This window comes from Anomalospiza imberbis, chromosome 3 (genome assembly GCF_031753505.1).
Source record: "Anomalospiza imberbis isolate Cuckoo-Finch-1a 21T00152 chromosome 3, ASM3175350v1, whole genome shotgun sequence".
NCBI lineage: Eukaryota > Metazoa > Chordata > Aves > Passeriformes > Viduidae > Anomalospiza > Anomalospiza imberbis.
This window is the reverse complement of record NC_089683.1, coordinates 110,188,064-110,210,217: the sequence shown is the minus strand read 5'-3', so window position 1 is coordinate 110,210,217 and position 22,154 is coordinate 110,188,064. Positions and strand designations below refer to the sequence as shown.

General features: G+C 47.1%; 1 protein-coding gene and 1 long non-coding RNA gene across 6 annotated transcripts in view; one reads left to right on the top strand and one right to left on the bottom strand.

Moving 5' to 3' along the window:
• The window catches only part of SERTAD2 (SERTA domain containing 2), a 75,250-nt gene that overhangs the window by 15,517 nt on the left and 37,579 nt on the right, over positions 1 to 22,154 (bottom strand). For 2 of the 5 annotated variants that reach the window (XM_068186378.1, XM_068186379.1), the window contains exon 2: positions 2,862 to 3,019. The exons of 1 other annotated variant lie outside the window; for it this stretch is intronic. Coding sequence is in view for 1 of the 4 variants with exons in the window: in XM_068186376.1 (XP_068042477.1) it covers positions 1,646 to 1,848 (203 nt within the window). In the remaining 3 variants the exon portion in view is untranslated. Of the gene's footprint in view, positions 1 to 1,645; positions 1,968 to 2,041; positions 2,389 to 2,861; positions 3,020 to 22,154 lie in introns of those variants that run through there. 2 more of the 5 variants (XM_068186377.1, XM_068186376.1) reach the window with 2 other exon arrangements.
• Positions 17,825 to 21,498, top strand: LOC137471818 (uncharacterized). The gene is made up of 2 exons (XR_010997870.1): positions 17,825 to 18,271; positions 19,131 to 21,498. It is a non-coding gene; the product is annotated as an uncharacterized lncRNA (long non-coding RNA).

Below are 22,154 nucleotides of genomic sequence, written 5' to 3'. Positions count from 1 at the left end.
GACCTATGGCTATCAAGTTTCTTTTTGTTTGTTTCCAATCAGCTTCAGAGAAATCAGCTTGACACAAAAATCAAAGCAGTGTTTTTAATATGCACAAAGTCTAGCTTCGTTCGTTCAGCAGTCCAATCCAGTTCCTGCAGAAAAGGAGTGGGTGGCTGCTGCTACCAACTTAAATGGAAGCAGGATCAGTCACGAGAGGAGGAATATCTAGAGCTGCTACATTGGATGCTGCAATACTTGCCTGAACAATGGAAGTACTCCAAAGGACACGCTCTTGGATACCTGTCCAGCAGCACAAACTCCTAATCCTCCTCCCATCTGGACCACCACCACTGGTTCATTATGTTAAATCAGAGCCCAAAGACACCATCCTATTATGTAAAATGCATGCATTTTAACTTCAGCCAGAAAGGGCTACTTTCAATTTACCCTGCTAAATGCACTGGCTAATTTCTGTTGCAATCATTTGAAAACACAATTCATTTCTACAGCTTGTTTTACCATGTGAAAGCTTCCTGTGCCCTCGGATGCAAACTGAGGTGCCTCCGTCAATTGTGTACCCTGTAAGAAGTCCATAAGACACAGGAACCTTCACTTGTGCAGATGCATGCCTAAAATTATCAGAATTAAAAAAGGTAGAAAGCATTGGAACTCACACACACTGCAAGTGTTCACTCATTTGAGAGACACAAATATAAAACTGGTGTTCGGGGCAGCCAAGCCCTCTCCCACCGTTGTTTGAGCAACAGTGCATTCTAGAGTGGCAAAATCCAGCACTCACTGAGAGCAGCGAGAGTCACCCTGATGACTGCACCAGGCAGCAGATGAAAAAGCCTGGATTTCCCTGCTCCCGAGAGCCTTGGGTCTGTCTGAGCACACGCTGCCACACGCAACAGCTCTGGCGTGCTGCACTGAAGTTCGGCTGAAGAAGCCGACAGCCCTCCCCCGGATGGAGATAAAATGGGCAGATTCGCTTTCTTTTACACCAGCAGCTGACCCACAGCTGTAAATCAGCCACCAAGGGGCCCACGGACAGCACACAAGCCTCTCCGTAGATTTCCAACTAAAGTGGCCCTGGGTTCTCCAGCTGTGCTTCACAAAATGCAAGAAATGACAGCAGGTAACTGTACTCCTATTTTCATGCTTAGGAAGAACTTATTTTTCCAGATCCTGATGTGGGTTAAAGCAGCCAAGGCTCTAAATCGAAGTGGCACCGCATAAGGATTTTTTCTTCAAGTGCTCATCCACCCCGAAGAAAATCCTAATAAATATACATTTTTGCCGTCGCTTCCAAAAGATGGACCACCTTACTCACAAAATCCCCCCCAGACGCCTCTGTCTCTCCGTGCTGGCGGTGCTCCCAAGGAAGACCCATGCGCGCTCTTGCTCCGGGAAAAGACAGGCTAATCCCCAGCCCTAACACCAGCCCCTGAAAAGGGCCAGGCAGCGGGGCCAGCCGGGTCCTGCCCAGCCATATGTCAGCTCAGCTACAGCGGAGTGAAAGTCTCCCCCAAGCCCTTTTAGCTCCCCCGGCACGACAGCACGCACCTTTCGGGGTTCCCTGAATCCCCCGCTCTTGCTGGGAGAACGGAGCCAGGCTGCAGCCCCCGGCTCCAGGGGCTCCCCGGCGCACACGCGAACTTACCGGGGTGGCGCGGCTTTCCTGGCGTCGGAGGGAGCCCGGCTCCGGAGAGCACAACCGGCCGCACTACCGGGGCCGGCACAGCCACCTCGATAAAAAAGTATATTCCAGCCACCCGCACCTGCTTCGCCTCGGGATCCCCCCGCATCGGCGGGGGAGGGGGCGTATTTTAAGGTCAACTTCGCCGCTCTCCCTCCTCTGCTCATCTCAGCACGAACCCCCTCCCCACCCCGGAGGAGAGGGGGAGGATCCCCGCCCCGGGCTCCTCTGCCCGGGCACCAATTTAAAGGTAAAGATAAAACAAGCCCCGATGACTCGCAAAGCCAGAGGGGGTGGAGGAGTGTCGCCGTCCCCTGCCCCCCCTCCTCCGATGCCCCGCAGCCCCCCAGCCCCACTCACCACATGCAGCTCCACCTGAGAACTAAAGCATGGAGAGGGGGAGGTCGGAAACTCTCGCCCTAGAGCAGCTCCATATGTCGCTCCTCGCCGCGCCGCTCCGGGGAGGGGCCGGGTGGGATGCGGAGGAGGAGGAAAAGAGGAGGAGGAGGAAAAGAGGAGGAGGAGGCAGGAGCAGGCGGCGTGAGGATTTAAGCCTCCGCTCTGCCCCGGCGGCTGCGATCACGCAGCATTATACAATGGAGGAGGAGGAGAGGAAGGAGGAGAAGGAGGAGGCACCATCAGCCCCGGCTTCCAGCACTTGCCGCCAGCACTGACGACAGGGGCGGCTCCGGCGAGCTCCTCACCCTCCGGCCCGCGTCAAAGCTCCGCCTCGGCCCCGGCCTTCCTCCCCCGCCCCCCCCAACCCCCGCGGCTGCTGCTCCTGCTGCTGCTGCTGCTCCTCCTCCTCCTCCTCCTCCTCCCCCGCTCCGGCTCCCCGCGCTGCCCACGCGTGCCCCGGCCCCGGGCGGGCGGCGCGGCCCCCGCAGCCGCCGCGGCTTCCCCGGGGAGCGCCGGGCCGGCACAAAGGCGGGTGCCAGCGCGCCCCGACCGCAAATATGACAAGTATCCCTGCTATCCGCTGGCGGGGACCCGGCCGGGGCACGGGGCTCTGCCAGCCCCGCTCCCCGCGCGGGGCTGGCCCCGGATCGTCCCGGTACAAGTCAAAATTCTCCCCCCGCACCTCCGGTCAGCCCCCGGCCCGGCCAAGCACAGCCGGGGCGAGGGGGGATGTGGAGAAAGGCCGGAGCGCTGCCGGCCGCCCCCCGCCCCGGGACCTCACCTGGGAGCCGAGGGAGGCGGCGGCCCCCGTCCGTGGAATCCTCGCTGCTAATTTGGGCTGTGCAGGTACCAGCGAAGCACAAAAATGAGGCCAAACGGAGATGTTCGAGCGCGCGAAGACTTGGGGGAAGGAGGGAAGCGCTCGGCACCAGGCGCTGTCTGGAAAGAAGATGATTATTTTAAGTCACCTCAATGATTGAGTTTTGAAAGGGGCTGTAATCCCAGCCGGCGCTGTTAAAGGCGATTCAAACACCTTATAGTTTTGGCTGTAGCCCCAGCAGGCATCTCGGATCGTTCCGGCCTTTCATGTTCCACTAAACCGGTTGTACTTCGGGACAATAAAGCTTTAAGACCTAATATAAAGGCGATTATTAGTCATTAATACCACAACTCGTTTAGGTATTATGCTCAAAACGGTCTGTAATGATTTGTGATCAATCAAGATGATGGTCTTGCTAGAAACTAAGTTCCATTTTCAGTTAGAAAACTGGGAAAAAAGGATACCTTTAGAAGAAAGGTTTCCTTACCCTGGAAACTGTATCTGACAAAAATCCACAAAGGAAAAACACCACCAAACAATTAAAATAGTGAATCTGCCAAAATAAACCGAGACTAAATGCTGATTTTATGGATTCTTAAAGTTATACTCGAAAAGGCCCCATCAAATTGATGTTAAAACACCAGGACTGGCACTTGAGCACTTTGCTGAACTCACTGAAAAGGACGGAAAGGGCATGGGATCTAAAAACCGACGTTTTATTTTGCCGGTTTGGAGGCCTCAGCACACCTTTCCCTTTCCATCCGTGCTATCAGCCATTCCTTTGAGGAGATCCAAGCTCTCTCATCCCGTATCTATGGCACAGAGTTAGCGCTAAACCAATCTGCAAAGCAATTCGCGAGCCATTTACTAGATTTTGACGAGTGATTTGCGAATTGCCCAGGAGCTGGCAAACATTAAAACCAGAATCTCCCTGGCTGGATACTTTCCAGCAGCAAGGCACTGAAATTTGGTCCTTCTGCCCGGGGAAACGAGTCTCTCTCTGAAATTACCAGCATCACAGTAAAATCACTAAATTAAAGGAAAAGCTTCATCTTCTTTAGAGCCTGAGTGATACCTGTTCAGTGGGCTTCTGCTTCCTCAAAAGCCACACAGAATATCTGTAATACTTGCACATTGTTGGCTGGGTTGTTTGGGTTTTTTTTTTTTTTTTTTTTTTTTTTTTTTTTTTTTTTTTTTTTTGCGTGCCAGATTCACTGAATTTCGGGGCCCCATTCCACCCTCCTTTAGAGCTGATTTGTAACCCGGCGGGATCTGGCCTTGCGCAATTGCGCCGTGGATGCGCCCAGCCGAGCAGCGCCTGCCTTCCGGAGCTCAAAGTCCGCAGCAGGTTTACAGTCCCCGTGCCTGGGTGTGTGCACGCTATCACCGGCACCAGAGGCACAACCACAAACATTTGCAAAATAAGCAGCTGGGCTCCAGCCCGATATGCACAGCCCCGATCTTGCCATGTTACAGTCGGCAGTAAAAAGCCTGAGCCTGTGTCATTCGAGTTTTAAACGCTTCTGACTTCGTTCGGTTGCTCCAATTTTACACCAGCATAAGAAAAAGCTCGCCGCCCCTTCTGTTTCCTACTGTAACTCTCCCGAGTCTTTCTTGGCAGGAGTTTACAGTCACGCTGCAACTCAGATTGTGCCCCTGAACACAACTAGTACAACCTGCATCCACACTCAGAAGCACTCCCAGCTGAGCACAGGTCACGATACGGATCGATATGAATAGAGCTCCTTCCTGCGCTTCGTGCCCAGCACAGGCTCCAGCGCGGCGGGACCAGCTTGGGCTACAAGGGGAATAATCCCGCCGCCGACTGCTCCTCACATGGCCCCGCACCTGACTGAGCGAGACCTTTCTGGCCAAGAAACTCTGCTCTGCAGCTCCGGAGAAGCCTGACCAGAAGGTGTCCGCAAGACCCAAATGCAGTTTGCCCAAACACTTCAGTTAAGCACGGAGAAGCAGCCTGCAATGGAGCCACAACACGCTGTGCTAGGAAGTGTGTCGGCAGAGGTTTCCAGAGCCTGCGGGAGCGGGAGGGTGGGAAAGTCTCAGCGTCTGCAAGGAGGAGCCACCCAAAATGCATCCCATTTCAGAGCCATGCATGCATGGGCTTCCCAGGGAGTAGTAGCACAGGTTTAGTTGTGCAGCCGTAGCCTTGACAGAGGCCCTTGAGCTGCTCACATGTGCAGATGACACAGTAAAAGAGAAGGAGCTGAGCTGTGTCTTTCTGCAGCAGTACCGACCTGACGTGGGCTACAGGCATGGCCTGAGTGCAGCCCTGGTTTTGAGCAAGGATGGTCAAAGCCTGTCTGACTGAGGCCAGGTCTCATGAAGATCATTCAAAAACCACCCCTGCATTGAAGATAACTAAATGAACAAGGTAATAAATGAACAAACAGAAATCAAAGATTGGGAAGGGGGAAACAGACACTGGACATCATAAACCAATTAATTAGAAACACTACAGACTGCCAGGTAATCTGCCCATCAACACGCGTGCTGATTAGGAAAGAGTGGCAAAGTTTGTGCTGGAATGTTGGCATCCCTTGCACTTTTCAAAAATAGAGGGAGTGAACTACTTCCTGTGCTTCTAATTGCATCCTTGGCCTTTTCCTTTCTGATTGCAGTACGTATGAATACTGTGAGATTTCATCAGGTAATTGTTCAACACAACTGCATTTTCTCCCTGGATGCCTTTGCTTTGGTGCATGCAGAAGCTGGCAGGCAAACACCTAATACTGCCCACCAGAGCCGAAAACTTTTTGCAAACCAAGACCCCCTCAGCACTGGTACCTTGGGAGAAGCTAGACAAAGGGCCTGCCTACAGCCAGAGCTGCTCGTTCCACTCGAGCAGCGAGGCTCTCCTGGGTAAGGAGAAAGCACACTGCAAGCAAAGGCACGGTTAGACACCGCTCACACCTCGTGCAGTCTCTCTTCAGGCTCAGCACTGACCTCCAGGAGTAGGGCCCTTCTCGTGTGAGGCTCAGCCCCAAATAAATACAAGTTCCTCAGTTAAAAACTGGGGTGCTGCGTTACTGCAGTCTGCACCTGTACACAAGCAGGGAGGGAGCTGCACCTGGGAGCTGGGCTGCTTTCCTTGGGATTTCAATGGCTTTGTCTTCTTTTTTTGCTGGTGCTACTCTTCCACTCTAACGAGGCTGTCCCATGTGTCCCAAGGCACAGGAGTCAGTAAAAACCTCTTCTCACTCCAGTTTTAGCTCTTTTCCCCCTCTTCATTTTCTGCTTTAGTTCACATTTTCCTCCTTTAATGTTTTTGTGGCAGTAGGAGAAACACCGTTCCCTAGAATGCATAATATGCTTAATTATAATTCTTGGTTAGTTCTCTAGGAAAAAAAAAAAAAAAAACCCTACAGGAGAAATCAGTTTAATTAATGAGTATGACCAAATGCAGCCTTAGTTCTAATGCAGTATCATATATTATATGTCCAGTTGGGCAGTTGATCTTCTTTGGGTAAAATGAACAGCGATGCAAAAAACGAGGGAGCTCATGAATCAATATTCTGAGTGCAACTAACCCCTTTTGTATAGTTATTCTAAGCTTCCTACAGATTTTGATGACAATGTCAGTTCCCAAATACTGCTTTTGGCTTTGGTAATGCAGGATCAGGCCTGTACAGTCTAGTAATAGAAAGCTATTGCTTGGCAGTACCAGGGATTGTGCCACATGGTAAATTCGTTAAGTAATTAAGGGAAAAACCCCAACTCTTAACTCCAGGAGAGCTCTCAAATAGCCATACCAAATAAAAATCCCCACTGTGTGCGAATGACAGGGGTAGCAAGGTTTCACCTGAATGTAAGATTTGGTGATTTAGATGTTTTTCAGAAGGGCTACTCTTCACATACTAAATTATTAAGGAAATATTATGGAACAGGATTATCAGGAAAGGAAAAAAAAAAAAAAAAAAAAAAGCAGTGTGCATTAGCTGGCTTAGTCAGAGGAGGTTTTGCTGCATTCCTCATGCACTGAGATGACTCCCTCCCTCTGTAATTCCCTGTGCACTCCCAGTCCTCTGGAGACTGTTGGTGTGCATCATCCTTGCTCCAGCTGAAAGGCTGTCCTCTGACAGAGGTTCAGGCTGCCTACCATTGCTGTGTATCTCCTCACATCTTTCTGCCTTTTAATAAAAATCTGTGCTCCTTTCCAAATCCCATTCAGGCTGCATCCCCTGCAAGATGTGCTTCATTCCTGGCCCAGACCAGACTGTTCACGCTGGCACTGCCTGTACGGCACACAGGCTCCTAAAACAGTCTCCCCTTTCCAATCCTGCTTCTTGTGACACAGTGAATTGTACTCTGCACTGAGCTGAGTTTTAAACAATTTCAGGCTGCTTTTCTTTCCCTTTCAATGCTCACTCTGCAGTCTCTATCAAAAGCACAAGTCATTCTTTTCTGGAACACTTGGTTACTTTTTTGAAGTGAGGCTACGCTGATGTCCTGATATTCATCTCATACCAGGGCCAGTGGATCAAGGGGAAAAAATCTGCAGATAAAACCAAAGCTTCTGTTTTAGAGCTGAGGAGGGAATACTTCTAATCAAGAAAAAAACACAGAAACAGTGGGGAAAAAAAATAGAGATGGCCAATCTTCAGGCCTAATTAACCACTGGTGTAAACAGATGTCGCTGCAATCAAGCCAGAAGACTTCAGGCCACCCACCAGCCTTGAGCACAAACCCAACATGAGCCTGGAAATCTTAACAACGTGCAAGCCACACACACTTCAGCACAAAGGTCGCCACCACATCCCCAGAGCTGAGGGACCACCTGCTCCTTGCTCACCAGGGGACAGCAGCTCTACTGCTCTGCCTTACCCTGCACAGACTCCAGCCCTCTCCTGAAGCAAAGCTACTCCTACAAAGCTCTCCATGGAGCCATACATTTCTGGAGCACAGATGCTCCCCACACTTCTCCTAAACGCTCTTGAAACCTGAAAGAGGCCTGGGTGCATAGGCAGGCTGGAATATGTTTAGCACTGCTCAACCCTGCTCAGATGCCAAAGGCTTGATAGACCAAATGGGGCTACCAGTGGGGTGACCAGAGGCTTCTAGAAGTGGATGCTCCTGCTCAGATTTGTTGCATTAAAGCATTGTACAACAGTTACAAGGAGTGTGAGGCTGGGAGGGCACAACTGAAATGGTGTTGTGGCTACAGTGCTGATGTGGGATGTCACACAGCATTTCAATATGTTAAGCAGGACTTAAACCATGTCGTTGGAGTTAAACGTGTTTGTGCTCAGATGCATTACCACGGAAAAAAAGCAAAACAAAACAAAACCCAAACCAACAACAAGCTATCTCAGTCGTTATTTATATGAAAACATGAGTTAATACATGGACATCCAAATGAATGCACTCACCTATAGCTGCTTTTGCTGGCTGGAATACAACCTGTAAAGCACATTAATGCTCCTACACAGATTTGGGGGCTTGGGCCTATTGTTTAAAACTAGCATCTGCAGCTTCTTAGAGCCTCTAGATTCAAAGAATACTTACCAAGACAGAGGATTTTTCAAAGTAATTCAAATTTGCAATGATAAATCATTTCTCTGACTGTCCCAGGTGCAAAATTCTTTACAGACGATGTTTATCTGTACTCCTTTCAGACAGAGGTTTCTGAGGGTCTAATTTTAAGTAAACAGTGAGTGACCCGCACCACTTCTTAAAAAAAAAAAAAAAAAAAGCAAAAAGCCAAAACCAACAAACCCCAATAAAACAGAAGTTGAATTTGTAGGGCCAAATTCAGAAGAGGAAGAAAAAAAAAAAGGAGCTGGCAGAAAACCTAGCACAAGAACATCGAATGTAGCAGCATTAACTCCCACTGCCATTCTGTTCCTCTACAAATAATTGAAGTTCATACAGAACTGAACTCATTGAGTCAATGCAGTGAATGCACAAATCTTTCTGTTTTAACCCTTCCCAAAATGTGTAACTCCTTAGATTATGTGCAAAGAGGAGATTAAAAAAAAAAAAAAGACAGAATGAGTACATCAGATGCTTTTAGTGACTATGCCTGTGGTAATGATTCATTTTGTCTTTCTACATTCCCTGGTGCTAGCACGGCTAAGAGTCAGCAGAAGCTCATACTGCATATGCAGGTAAACAGACTGTGGGTGATGTCTGCATTTCTTAACTCTACCAAAAACCACCCCGTAACCGTCAGAAATGCACTTTATCTTTCTGAAGAAAAAGGGAACTGCACAAATTAATTTAGGTTCTCCCCTTACCTTTTTTTTTTTATGTTTCACTTTAAAAGAAGCTGTTCATTTATAGTGACCATTAGCCAAAAGCTAAAAGAGGTTTACATCTAATTAGTATTCCCAAGCAAGGATGAAACACTAAATCACTGCAAACCCACCCAGCATGTAGGTCCTACCAACAGGACAAAGGAAAAAAGCTGAAAATCCACCACTTATCATCAGAGTCCCCTTCCTTTCACACCCCTTAATGGTCTCTTTCTTCCTCACACAGTGACTCTGGGGTGCTAATGTCCTTGAAATGTGGCCGAGGGTGTGGAAGAGGAGAGGGGCAGCTCTCCTGTCTGGTCACACCCATAACACATAGCATGTGCGGGCATTTACCGGGCTGCACAGGAAAATAGTAGGAAAAAAAAAAAAGAGATGTCCTGAGCAGGGATGGCATGGAGGTAGGGGGGTTTTCTGTGACAGCCATAAGCAGGTTGCTCAAACAGTAATAATTGTCCCCTTTTATTTTTATTTTAGCCTTGGTGAGGGGGGCAAAACAGAGACATAATTGGAGTACAGAAGGAAACAAGTCAAGGGAAAGGAGCGGACCCAGGAAACAAGGAGCATGAGCTGCATTTCCATTGATGGTGCTGCTACCGAGTCCAGGGTCTTCCCTTGTTTGACCACTGGACAGCAGCAGGAGAAAAGAGGCATATCACTGAGGCTTTCCCTGCTTCTTCTCCCAGCCACAAACTTCCCCAGCACACGTGGGATGGGCAGAAGGCTCCCAAAGCCCTCTCTCTTTCACAGAGATCCACTTTCCTGCAGAGGTTCAACTTTGCAAACCGGTTTCTATGGGATTCATTTGTAGAAGGGAAGGTGCCAACGACTGAGCTGTAACTCCTGCCTGCAGAGTGAAGTCCCTGCCCACCCAGAGCAGCCAGCCCCAGGTACTGCAGAGAGAGGCACCACCAGAGCTTGGCAGAAAGAGGCATCCTCTGCCAGAGGCTCACGGCAAGGGGCCAGCCAAGCCAAGGAGGGATGATTGTCCATCTGCTATCACTCATGCCCCAGTGCATTTTCTAATCACCCACACCCAGGGGACATCCCTAGTGTGTTTCCTGCTAAGCAAAAAAAAAAAAAAAAAAAGTCATAATAAACCCCAGCTACTTTGCCTGCTTACCTATTACCTACAGTAGAGATAACCTTCATGTTAAATCTTTTTTCTTTTTCCCTCTGAATCTGCTCTTCTGCTAACTTTACTGTACTCTTGCTGGATGTTCAGACCCTGCCATAAGAGCAAAAGAAGTTAGGCAGCAGTCAAAGTGCTGATAATTTGACTCTACACACATACCCAAATACTACTGCCAAGCAGGTCTGCATACAGAAACTTCTTTTTGCTGGCAGTGCTCTTCAAAGAATCTCTTCCTTCTCTGAGCAGCTGGGAAACTGCAAGTGCTCACTCCTTACTCGACCTGTGGGGTTCATAGAAAGAGCTGCTCCCAAGAATATCAGTGCATTACTCCTGTCAGCAAAAAAGGAGGCCTGGCATTTGATGGGTTTGTTTCTCTTTTAAAACCAGAACAACCTAAACCAAATCACCTCTGTTAGACAAACATTGTCTTCCATGAGATGTTCAGGTGAAAGACCTCAGCCTCCCAAGATCTTTTTGCTAGCTGCCACAGCTGATGTGGGCACAATAATGAGAAGGAAATGCATTTGTTGTTTTGAACTTCACTTTCTTTCATTTAGCGAAGATTCCCCTTAAATAAATGGAAGTAGGGAGATCTTGGAATAAGCCTTAGCAAGTTTTAATCACACTTTTTCCTCTTGCAAGCGAGCCGTCATTCAGTAGCTAGGTGGTTCTAAATAAAGAACTCTAGTCAACAACAGGAAATAACTCCCACAGAAAAAAAAGGGCAGAATACAAACTCGCAGCAACTCTCGTACATAGCTCACAACGGCCTTTTGTTCCATGCACATTAGGTCCAAATTCTTTACTTTTCAGAACATGTTCTTACTCCAAGTAATTAAAAATAATTTTTAATTTGTCGCAAGTACGGATCCCTTCCTTGCCTTCCTCCCAGAAAAGTCACATTAAGAGTTAGAAAATCACAAGCTAGCCCCATTTTCCCTCTTTCATTTAGTAAATATGGACATTCTAGGAATGCCACATGATGACCAGGATTTAAGGAAGCTGCTGATGGTGGGGGTTTTATCTTTTTTTCCTTGTGGGTTTTTTTTTTTTTTTTTTGGCAGGGGGAGATGCACTGTTGTGTTCTCAGCTGCAGTTTACATCCTTCACAACGTTCAAAAACCACTGCATGTTCAGAAAGTACAAAGCACCTGCTCTGTGGGAGGGGGATAGAGGAGAAACCACATATCTCTAGCCACTTATTAAAAACACAGGCTACTGCCTAGATTCATCAGCTTTTAAATTATACAACACATCACACATAACAGGCCAATGACTGAGCACAGGCACCAAGCACAACATTCAAAAATGCACAACCAAAATCCCTTAAAGAATACACTGGTCGATTCCATCTGGCTTTGAAAAAGTGTGGTTTTAGTGTGCCAAGGGGGGAATTTTAAGATGGCTGCTGCTTGTTGGCTGCTATGGATAGGTCTCTGCAGGAGGCGGGGGAGCCTCTTTAGGAACGTTGCTATCACTTGTGGCAAGTGTCTTCTGGAACACAAACACAGATATAGCAGGTTTCAGTGGCCAGCTGATTCCAGCATCTCCCCATCAAATCACCTGACGTGGCTCTGTCACACTGCAACTGAACTGCAAAACCAATTTCCATTCTAGAAATAGAATGTTTGAGTTATACAGCTGCAAGAACCAGGGTTACAGTTCCAGGCTGGATTTTTGTCTCTGGAATATGCGAACTGGCTTAGTGTGCATGTGTGTGTACTGTGTGTGTTTGTGTGCACATGCAGCCATCAAAAGTTTGCACAAAGAGCAAATCACATTTGCTTCCTAATGCACAATGAACACACTGGCTGAAGCAAATCCAGCCCCAAATGGGTGGTTGTATTTTAAAGTCCTCAACAGTGGGTTCAAACCTGAGCTTGCAATTATAACCTTTTCGTGTTTAGAAAATAGATGTCACTGCTGACAAATCCAGACTCCTTCTGAACCTTCGGAAAGGAATAAAAATGGACAAGGTAAAGTATCCTAGCGCAACTGTCCCACTGCTCCCCAGTTCTCACCCATGAGGTTAAATACTACAGCGATTTCAGTGGGACCAGCACACTTTAAAAGATGTAGTCTGTCTTTTTCTCTCTCTCGCTGAATGATATTTCTGCCCACATGCACTGACACATACCGTGTCTAACAAGGCTGTGATTCATTTTCAGTTCTAGTCATGCTCACAAGTGATGCAGTGCACTAGCTGTGCCTTCAGGATCTGCGTAATTTAGCTTCATTTTCTCTGCCCCCACCCTGCATTAAGTGAAGTTCCAACAAAGCCAAGTCATCACCCACCAACTCCCCCTCCCACCTGCTTGGGGGATGTATACAGCAGGAATCTGAATAATAATAATAATAAAATTAAATTAGTTTTTTTAGAAAGAGAGAGGAGGGGATGAGAGCTTGAGAAATATCATGAATTGTTAGAAAGCTTTCTAACAGTGAATAATGTGAGTGAATAATGATAATGGGATGTATACTACCAGATCACTGAAGCAGCTGTATCAGTCCTGAATCATCTCCCCATCCACGTTAAAAGCAGCACTGTGTCTTGCATCGTGAACATCCCGCAAGTTCATGCTAAAGAGCGATCGACATTGAACCTCAATCCCTGATTTATGAAGGCAAACACCTCCTCAGACCCTCCCACAGTAGCCTCGTGGTGACCATTCGCTGGTCCCCTGGCCCTTGCAGCCACTCTGAGCAGGCACAAATGTCAGTGGGAGCCGTCAGCACCTCCCGACTGCAAACCTCCCGCACCCAGCGGCCACCATCCATCACGCATTGCACACGGTGGTTTTGTGATACAAATTACAAGCTGCTTCTGAGCTAAACTCCATGGATTTGAGGCATGAGGCCAAGCTTGAACAAAGTGAAAGACAGGCTTTTTATTTGATAAATCTCATTATCTCGCTGGCATTCAAAATTCATCTCAGACACAGAAATGCATCACAAAGTAGTTCTCTAGTTACTTGGAAGAGCCAAGATACTTTAACATGTAAGTTAAAAGGTGTTTACACACCCACCACACTAACATTTCTAGCTCTCCTCCACCTTCAACCTGGAAATATGTTTTGATGGAACAGAAAACTTGATTTTCTAAAGAAAAACGAGTAAATCACATTTCTTCAGCAAAGATCCCTAGACAAAAGCGAGTCACTGGAGACTCCTTCAAGCAGATCTTAGTGATCTGCATGATTTCCTTAATCCCTAACCAATGACACAGGATAAAAGGAACCAAAAGCTAGAAGGTACTTCAACATTACAGGTGTAATTCTGAGAGGATCACTGTCACCTCAGAGTTACAGTGAACTAAATGAACACATATCACCTTTCTTCCTTTACATGAAACATCTATGTGGTGGGAGCTTTGCATAAGTCACGTACAGCCTCCCAAGCTAAGCAGCCTCTCCTGTTGCTGACCCCCATTCATGGCCAACGTGAGCAAGCCAGAGTAGGGATTAAATTCCCTACTTGCTGTCGAGGTCCATCTCCTTCTCTTCCTCACTCCCCAAGTGCTGACTCAGCATGACCGTGCAGCTCACCAGCCCGCTTGCTGGCACGTCCCCACTTCAGATCCTGTAAAGAAAGAATCCAAGAGGACACCAGAATTTTGAGCTACCCAAAGCTTGTCCAAGCTAGTGGTTGGGGGAGGTCTCTCTGCCTTCCCATCAACATCCTCTTTTCTGCCACGACAAGCCTGGGCTGATCAGGAGCTGAAGAAACACATTTCCTCGTGGTCATTTATTCCCGATCCATTCTCCTCCTCAGAAGCTCCCAACTACAGCAAAGGAATGAAGGAGTGACCACAGCCAGGGAAGGGCTGATCTACATTTCTGATGTGTAACACTCATGACTGTGAAGGCACCAGATCATCCCATGAGGCTGGTATCATGAAGGGCACTGGGAACTCTGAAACGCTTGGAGGAGGATAATTCCCGGGGCTGGATGCTCGTTGGGAGTAACGGGTCAGGCAAGGAAAGCAGCGGATTGTCATTTCAGCAGACGGGCTACTGCCTCATTTTGCAAATTGAAGAAATGAAGCACAGGGAAACTACGGGTTGGCTTATTGTGGAAATGAAAGTCAAGGCCGTGTGTTTTGATTTCCTGAGCTCTCCACACAAGTCCAGCCTTCCTCATCCACGAAGTCATGCTGTAAACACCCTCAGGGCAGGGCCTACACCTCTCATTTGCTTTATGTCTGTGGCTTCCAATCTTCCACGGTTTGCAGATCCCTTCACGCTTTCCAATAGGGCTGTGCATTTAAACCTGCTGACAGCAGGCTTGCTTTCCCTGGCTTTCCTGCACATCTTGCACGTAGCTCGTGGATCCTCGTGAGCCTGTTCTCTGTGGCCCTCTGTAGATTCCTATGTGCCCCTCTCTTCCTACCAATCCCTACACACCACAAGAGCCAGCAGCAGGCATTTTCAAAGTGGCCCTAACTCTGTCTAGCTGCCCTAATTTGAGACAAAAGCACAGAGCTTCCCTGTCATTTCAGCATTTCCCATCTCAAGGTATGGGAGCTGTTGATCTCCCACATGAAAATGCATTATGCTGTCAGCCCAGCCTAAGGGCTGTTATTTAATTTACTTGAGGAGGTAAGTGAAAGCCCCTTCATGCAAATGCTTACAATGTGATCTGGAAAACAGCAGGCGTAATTAGATAAAATGGCAGCAAAGCCCACCAGGGAAATAATGTTAATTCATGAGGATTTTCCTCTCCACCTCCCTTCTCAGCAAGGTTTGAAGACAAGGAGGGGAGGAAAAAAAAATAAAAGAAAAAAAACCAGAATGCACCTCCATGATCTATAAAGTAGGAAAACAGGACAGCAACCAGTGGGGTCATCTAGAAGATGCTTCTGCACATCACCCCTAGCAGGACTGGCAGCTCATGCTCCTAAGTGATGCAGCACTGAAAGCAAAAATTGCTCTGTCACTGTCATAATTCGATCTGAGTAGAGACATAACGAGCCATCACCCCTAAACTTCACATCATCTCCTGACCAAGGCCTAGCCAGGCCATGGAGATTTGTCACATCACTGCAGACCCCTGCCCCCACTAACAATAACAACACCAGAACTCTTTTGCAAGTCTTGAAAGAAGATCTGGCATTTCCAACCCACTCATGAATTCTTTCCCTCAAAAATATCCAGGAAAGGGTTCTGACCAAACTGTCACAGCATTGGTGGTAAAGGGGATCACGAGGACACCCCGATGCCGGCACATGTGACATTGATCCGAGGGAGAGAAGCTCTCCCAGTGACCTGAGGAAACCACAGCTCTGTGTTTCTGCTGCTGCTGCTTTCTTCCTCCCACCTAGAAGCCAGCCAGGAAAGCCACCTCCTGATTGCTGACCTGCCACTACCAAAATGGATTCCAATTAGCCAACTCACTCACAGCTATTAGGAAAGAGAGACATTTTTTGTTGTTGAGTAATTACTCCTCATGAAATGGCTTACATCCCTGGTTGATTAGGTCACAACACACTGTGAACAAATTGATGTAACAGAGATATCTTTAACCTGATAAATTAAGGCATACTTTCTCAATATAGAAAGCTTAATTGAAGCCATGCATGGGGTATTTACCAAAGGCATCTAGAAACAGAATTGTAACGTGCACAAACAAACAACAGTTGAGATCCAAAGACAGCAGCCCATACACATCCAACTTGCATATTTATTGGAGGGAAAAAAAAAAAAAGCTAGTTTGTCTGTTTACTGTGAGGATAGTAAATGACTCAAAGTGAACAGAGTAGTTTGACATCAGCAGTTAAATATGTAAAGGCAAAATTCAGACGGCACACGTGAAAGAAAAGAGATTTTGTTTGTTTGCTTCCCTACATATTTTCCCCTATCTATCAGAGGATAAAACCTTTTTATTTTTTTTTTCTAGTCAGGGATTTACTTGCTGAAGCAATTAAGAGATACACAAAATATACAGAAAGCTGAATAACCACATAGTTAATGCGCCACAGTGCGGGTTCCCAAAATACAGCCCATGAAGTCCCCCTGGAAAAATCTTGAAGTCAGCCTGGGTTGTATTGCAAGTAAGTTTGATTCCATTTACTCTCCCTTCACCAAGTCCTAATATTTAGTGTTTCTCCACAAATAAAACTTCATCTGCCTGGAGAACAGCAGCTCCTCCACCATTTCTATCAAGTCATCCATTGTAGTACACTGGTTTATTTAAAACCAAGCCCCATTGCCCAAGCCCGTAAATACTGACTGTTTCCTGATTTTGGGACTTGCTCACCTATTAAAAAGGAAGCCGTTCACTTTACAGACCGTGGCCCTAATCTTTCAAACAGTTTCGCCTGCGCTTAGCAGGAGCACGCGAGTACTTCGGTCCAATGTAAGCATTTGCTGAAGTGAGGCCAATGTTTCCTGTTGTAGTTAAAAGCACATTATACAGTGAGGATGGAAAAATATGTCTGCAACACAAAATCAACCCTTCCCATTTCAGGACGAGGGGCTCGGGAAAGCACTCTCAATGTAAATCTATGTGACAAGGGCCCGGGTAGAGTGAGTGCCATGAACAGCTTTATACTGTGTTGGCTTTCTAAGTCGGGAAACCAACTGGGTGTCATTTAATCTCCCAGATTAAAATCACTTAGCGAATATTGTATTGTTTCAGTGCTCGTGCTGTCAGCGCAGCGTTGGGGGCCTCGCCGGCGCTCTGCTGCTCGCTAACTCACCGCTAATGAAACCTCGCGCAGGAGCAGCTGCCGGAATCTGTGTCAAACTGCATCTGGCACCCATCTATCTTCCAGCCATCTAAATTCACCTCTGAAATCATACAAAAGCAGCCGCAGAGCTCCCTGCAGCCACTCCAACACACCAGGCTTTGTCTCATCAAGCCTGTTAAGCAATTTAAAGCAATTTATTTTTTTAATTTGCCTTGTGTTTTACAGCGGCAGCTTTCACAAAAGCAGCGAAGAAGTTAAGAAAAAAAATTGAGCGGGGGGGAGGGAAAAAAGTGCCCCCTTTTCTTTTTTTTTTTTAAGGAAGAAAAAAAAAAGCCTGTCAAGCTCTCAGTAGACTATCATTAAGCCAGTTTTGGCTGTAACTGTATGTTTAGGGGTTTTCCAATGGAGACACTCTGGTGCCTGCAACACTCAGACAGGGAGGGGAGGCTTCTATACAATTGTTGAATTGTTGTCATGGCTATTAAATATGCTGTAGCACAAATACCCAACAGGGCTGAAGGTTTGTCATGTATTGGCTCTGGAGAGGTATCAAAAATACTGGTATTAACTAGCAGATAACTGAGTTATACAAACACTGAATAAAAGATTCAGTCAAAAGTTTTAAAAGGTTTATTAACTTCACTCCAAACCCTTCCCCCACAACCTCCCAATTGGGGCCTAAAGTACTCTGTAAATTAAAAATATTTTACATTTACTGTAGCATTGATTTGACCAAGTCTCCTCTAACGTTTGGGGTAAAACTGTCTCTTCTCTCTTTGCATTTTCTGCAGAGGACAGGAGTTTTGCTCCACCGTCTCGTTAGGCTCATGAGTGGCAGTTTGAGAGAGCGGCACAGTAAAGCCATGACTTGCTGACTAAAACAGGTCAATGAAAAACAGGCTAGTGACTGAAATTGAAACTTCTCATTTCTCTCAAGAAAAGGGTGTATTGTCAAGATAGAGTCAAGCATTGTCTGTTAAGCAACTTTCAGAGCAGCAGTGCTCGGCACGGCAGCACCGCAAGCTCCGAGAGGAGAGAGAGGAGGGGACAGGGCCCCTGGCACAGCCCCAGCGCCCGGCCAGGCCCCGCTGGGACAGACGCCGTCCTCTCCACGCCAGAGCCCAGCCAGCTGCCGGCAAGGAGCATTAAAGAACTCGGCGTGCAGAGGGCAGGGGATGTGCTGGGCTCCCCTCCCAGGCTGAAGTTGTCCATCCAGCCAAACAGGTCACGATCCATGTCTCAGTGACGTCCAGCCCTACGGCATGGAGGACTCCAGGTGAGTGTGCCCGGCCTTCCGTAAGGGCACTGGTGGGCGAGCTCGGGAGGCGTTACCTAGACTGAACGCTGCAAACTGCAGAAGGAGCAGGAGAAACAGGATCTGTCAACCCATGTAATTAAGGAGCATTTTCCCCACGCAGATTCATACACATCTCTCCAGGCTATAGGGCCCTCATTTCTTGCCTCAGCCCAAAACAGACTGACTGTATTTTGCATTTCTATGACAATTTGTTCCCAGCATTTCTCAGGAAGAAGCACAACGTAAGTGTTGTATGAAAATGGTCACATGCTCATAGATACCTCTGCCTCTGCTGCTAATTCCATTGTGCCCATCCGGTGTGCAGCTAACCTTTTGCAGCAACTGAAATAATCTGAAAAAAAATGAAAATGTACTTCTTTCCTGTGAGCTTCCCGAAGTAACCACTGTGACAAAAAATCACATTTTTGAGCAAAGGCTGCCAGTCCAGCTGCTGGCATTGCTACTCCTCTACCCACTAAATCAAAAGGAGATTTGGATATGCCCTGCATAGGGTCACTTTATAGGGATGTCCAAAATGAAATCACCATTGCTAAGAGGCTGAGCGAGTATCCTGGGCAGTCACCTCCAGCCCCCACTTGAGCTCAACAGCAGGACTGACAACAGCCCCAGGACTGTGGCCACCAGCAAAAGCCACAGAGATCGACAATTCATTTTTTACAGGCCAACGGGCTGACCTCTGGCCAGCAGTGGAGCAAGTCAGCTTAAAGGCGACAAAGCTCTGTATGCCACTATAAATCACCCAAACCAACCAGCAGAAAATCCGTGCGCTGATCATGTTAGCTTCTACCTCCTCTTTATTTTTTCCCTGTGTAAACAGCGTCCTCTCCCCCATCACCTCCCAAGGCCCATCTGGAGGAATCACGAGGGGTGTTCTCACATCCTGCTCCCTGAAGAAGCCGGTCCTGCTCGCCGAGTGCTCGCCAACGTCACGCCAAGCGATGACGCAAGCCATGACTGTTGTCCAGGTGGTGGGGCGTGACCTATTTCTGGGCTACAGGGGTTTGGTTTGGGAGGGATGTGCAATGCCTAGTGATGGAGGTGGGAGGAAGAGAAAATTGTTGTAAGAAAGTCAGGAATTGATCATATTTTATGTATTGGCTCCGTGTTTTTAGAGGGAAGTAACAGGCCAAAACAAAAGGAGTGCCACGGCCTCAGGATCTTCACATCAATCTGGAGTGGAAGTAAGAAGGAGAAAGGATCCCCACTGTAGGAAGCAGAAACTTTTGCTGCTTACAGAACTAACGTGTCCCCAAAATCTGGTTTCCTTAACAGTATATGTCATCAAAAGGAGGAATACTTTAAAGGCACAAAGGCAATTCACTCCTCCCTTGCCTTCCAACAAGCACATTCATTCAAAAACAATCTGTCCAACACCACTACCAGGTGTCTCAGGTTTTATGCATGAATAAGCTGTCCTGTAACTGGCACAAATATTCATTTACCAAGTGGAATATTTCTTCAATCATTCAACTCTGACATGATATATGCAACCAAATGAGCTCCGTAGCAACAGGGTAAATTTTCACAGCTAATTCTCCCTCTTGCAGGATTTGCTTTGGCATTAGGCTGAAGCATCATCCCTTAACTTGTCACTTGATGATTTTGCCATATTTTACAGCAGCTATGCTGACCCAAAAGGACACCAGCACCATCTTACACAAACCAACAGTATTTCAAAATTTACAGCATTACCCCCAAGTTGCAGTCCAGAGGGCATCCCACCGAGGTTGTGGAGAAAAGGGAAGCAAATGCACTTGATTTGCACAATGCACAGCACTCCTTTAATTAAAGGAGACTCTCAGTTGGTCTGTACCTACTTTCCTGAAATCTCTAGGGCTTTCCAACCCTCACAGCCCCTTCATCCACAGGGAATTCTCTGCAGATACCTCTGCTGGCATTTTGTCTGGTATACACAAGCCCAATAGAGCTGTGGTGGGTTTGTATTATGTGGCATGTGCACACTTCCTATCCAGAAAACAAACAAAACCTTTCCAAAACACCCCATTCCCTCTACTGATTACAAAAAAACTCCCCAGTTCCAATTTCCAGGAACTCCTAGAAGAGCAGGCAAGCCTTGGTGCCTACATCCCTTAAATGTAATTTGAGGGGAATTATTGTTTCAATAATAAAGGGAAGCTTTTTTTTTTTTTTCATGGGAGAAACCAGAAAACCAAACAGAGCTTCTTTATATCAGGTGCTGTGTTCATGTAATGAGTTTTTCTCTGGTGTAATAGTCTTCAAAACAGGGCAGCCAAGAATTGCTTTTTCCAGTTATCTATAAATCAGGGCTGGAGAGAAAAGAAACAGTTCCAGAGTGTGGTATGCATCAGTCTGAGCAATCACTCCAGCATCATGCAGGTAAACAGCTACACAGCATCAATTAGCAACACACAAAAAAAGGGCCATCTACAAACCAGAGTACAGGGGAAAAAAGCTTACAGCTTTGCCAGCCGACCACTTATCTGTTTGAAGACAGGGGAAAGGGAGCCACCTCAAATTGTAGGGGTCACCAGAAGAAGGCATAGAGATCAGAGCATGGAGCAGTACGGAGTGAGCAAGGGGGAAGCCTCCTGAATGGAGAGGAAAATAAGAGCTAGAAGCTGGGCAGGGGGCTTGCAGGCAAATATGAGATAAAACAGTTGTATATCTACACACAGCTGCAAACTGGCACAGAAAGAGCTCCAAAGCAAGGAGGTGGGGAGGGAAAGGCAATGGCAAGAGGGGGATCTAGACCTAATTATGGCAGAAAACAGTTCGGGTGCCTTTTTTTTTTTTTTTCTCCACATTGATCTGGATAAAAATAATAAGGACTGAAGTGTGAGTCCAAGAGGCCAAGGACAGAAAATGTATCATACTAGAAGCAAAAGATGACCCAGTTTGGACAAGAGGTTTAAGCAGAAGAAAATCAAGAGGAGAGAAGGAAGCCTGGAAACTTGTGTAGAGAAGATAGCAGCAGGATTTAGCAACCATAAGGAATAGGAAGGGGGATGGGTAAAGAGAAGGGAGTTAAAAACAACAGAGTTGCAGCTATGTTTCATGGCACTAATTCAGCAAAGAAACAGCCTCAAATGGATGTAAACAATGGATTATTCATTAGGGGTTTCATTCCCTGCAACCCAGCAAACTATTGTCTGCAAGTTTTAAATTCTCCCTTCACACACACACACAAACTAAATTACAGAAAATATGAAGCATCAGATAATCTCAACAACGTGTCTCAAAATCACTGCCCTCCAGCATGCACTAGGCTTGGCAGACTCTTCTTCCAACCATCTGCCAGCACGTGGAGGAAAATAAATAATTAACACACATCTGGGGTCAGACTGTGAGCTACAGCACCCAGCCTGAAACTCATGCCTGAGTAAAGGACAGGCAGTAACTAACAGCACATGTGGATTGAGCTCTGGGCTTTCCAAGCTGTCCCACCCTAAGCATCCTGTCCACCTTGCTATGGGAGCCTGCCACACTGACAGAAGATGATGTGTGCTTCTATCCCACACCATCTATCTGACACAGCAGCTGAACAAGCAATTCAAAGTTTGGGGCTACATTTTCACTTGCAGAAGGTTTAAAATTTCTCCTGCTGCCACTGTTACAGTAAGGGACAGCTTGGATAGGTAGAAAATATGTTTGACATCTGGTTTTGCTCATCTTAGCTTCATCTGTTAGAGCTCTCCAGTAATACTCTTTCCTGAGCACCATGGTACACAGCAGGGCATGCAGGTGTGATCCAAATATCCTCGTCTTATTCTCAAAGGTGATTTGGCTCTTTGGACTGCCCCAGAGCAAGCCTCCAGTCCACAGCCCATCAGGGGAAAGGGGGTTGTGCATCCCAGGAAAG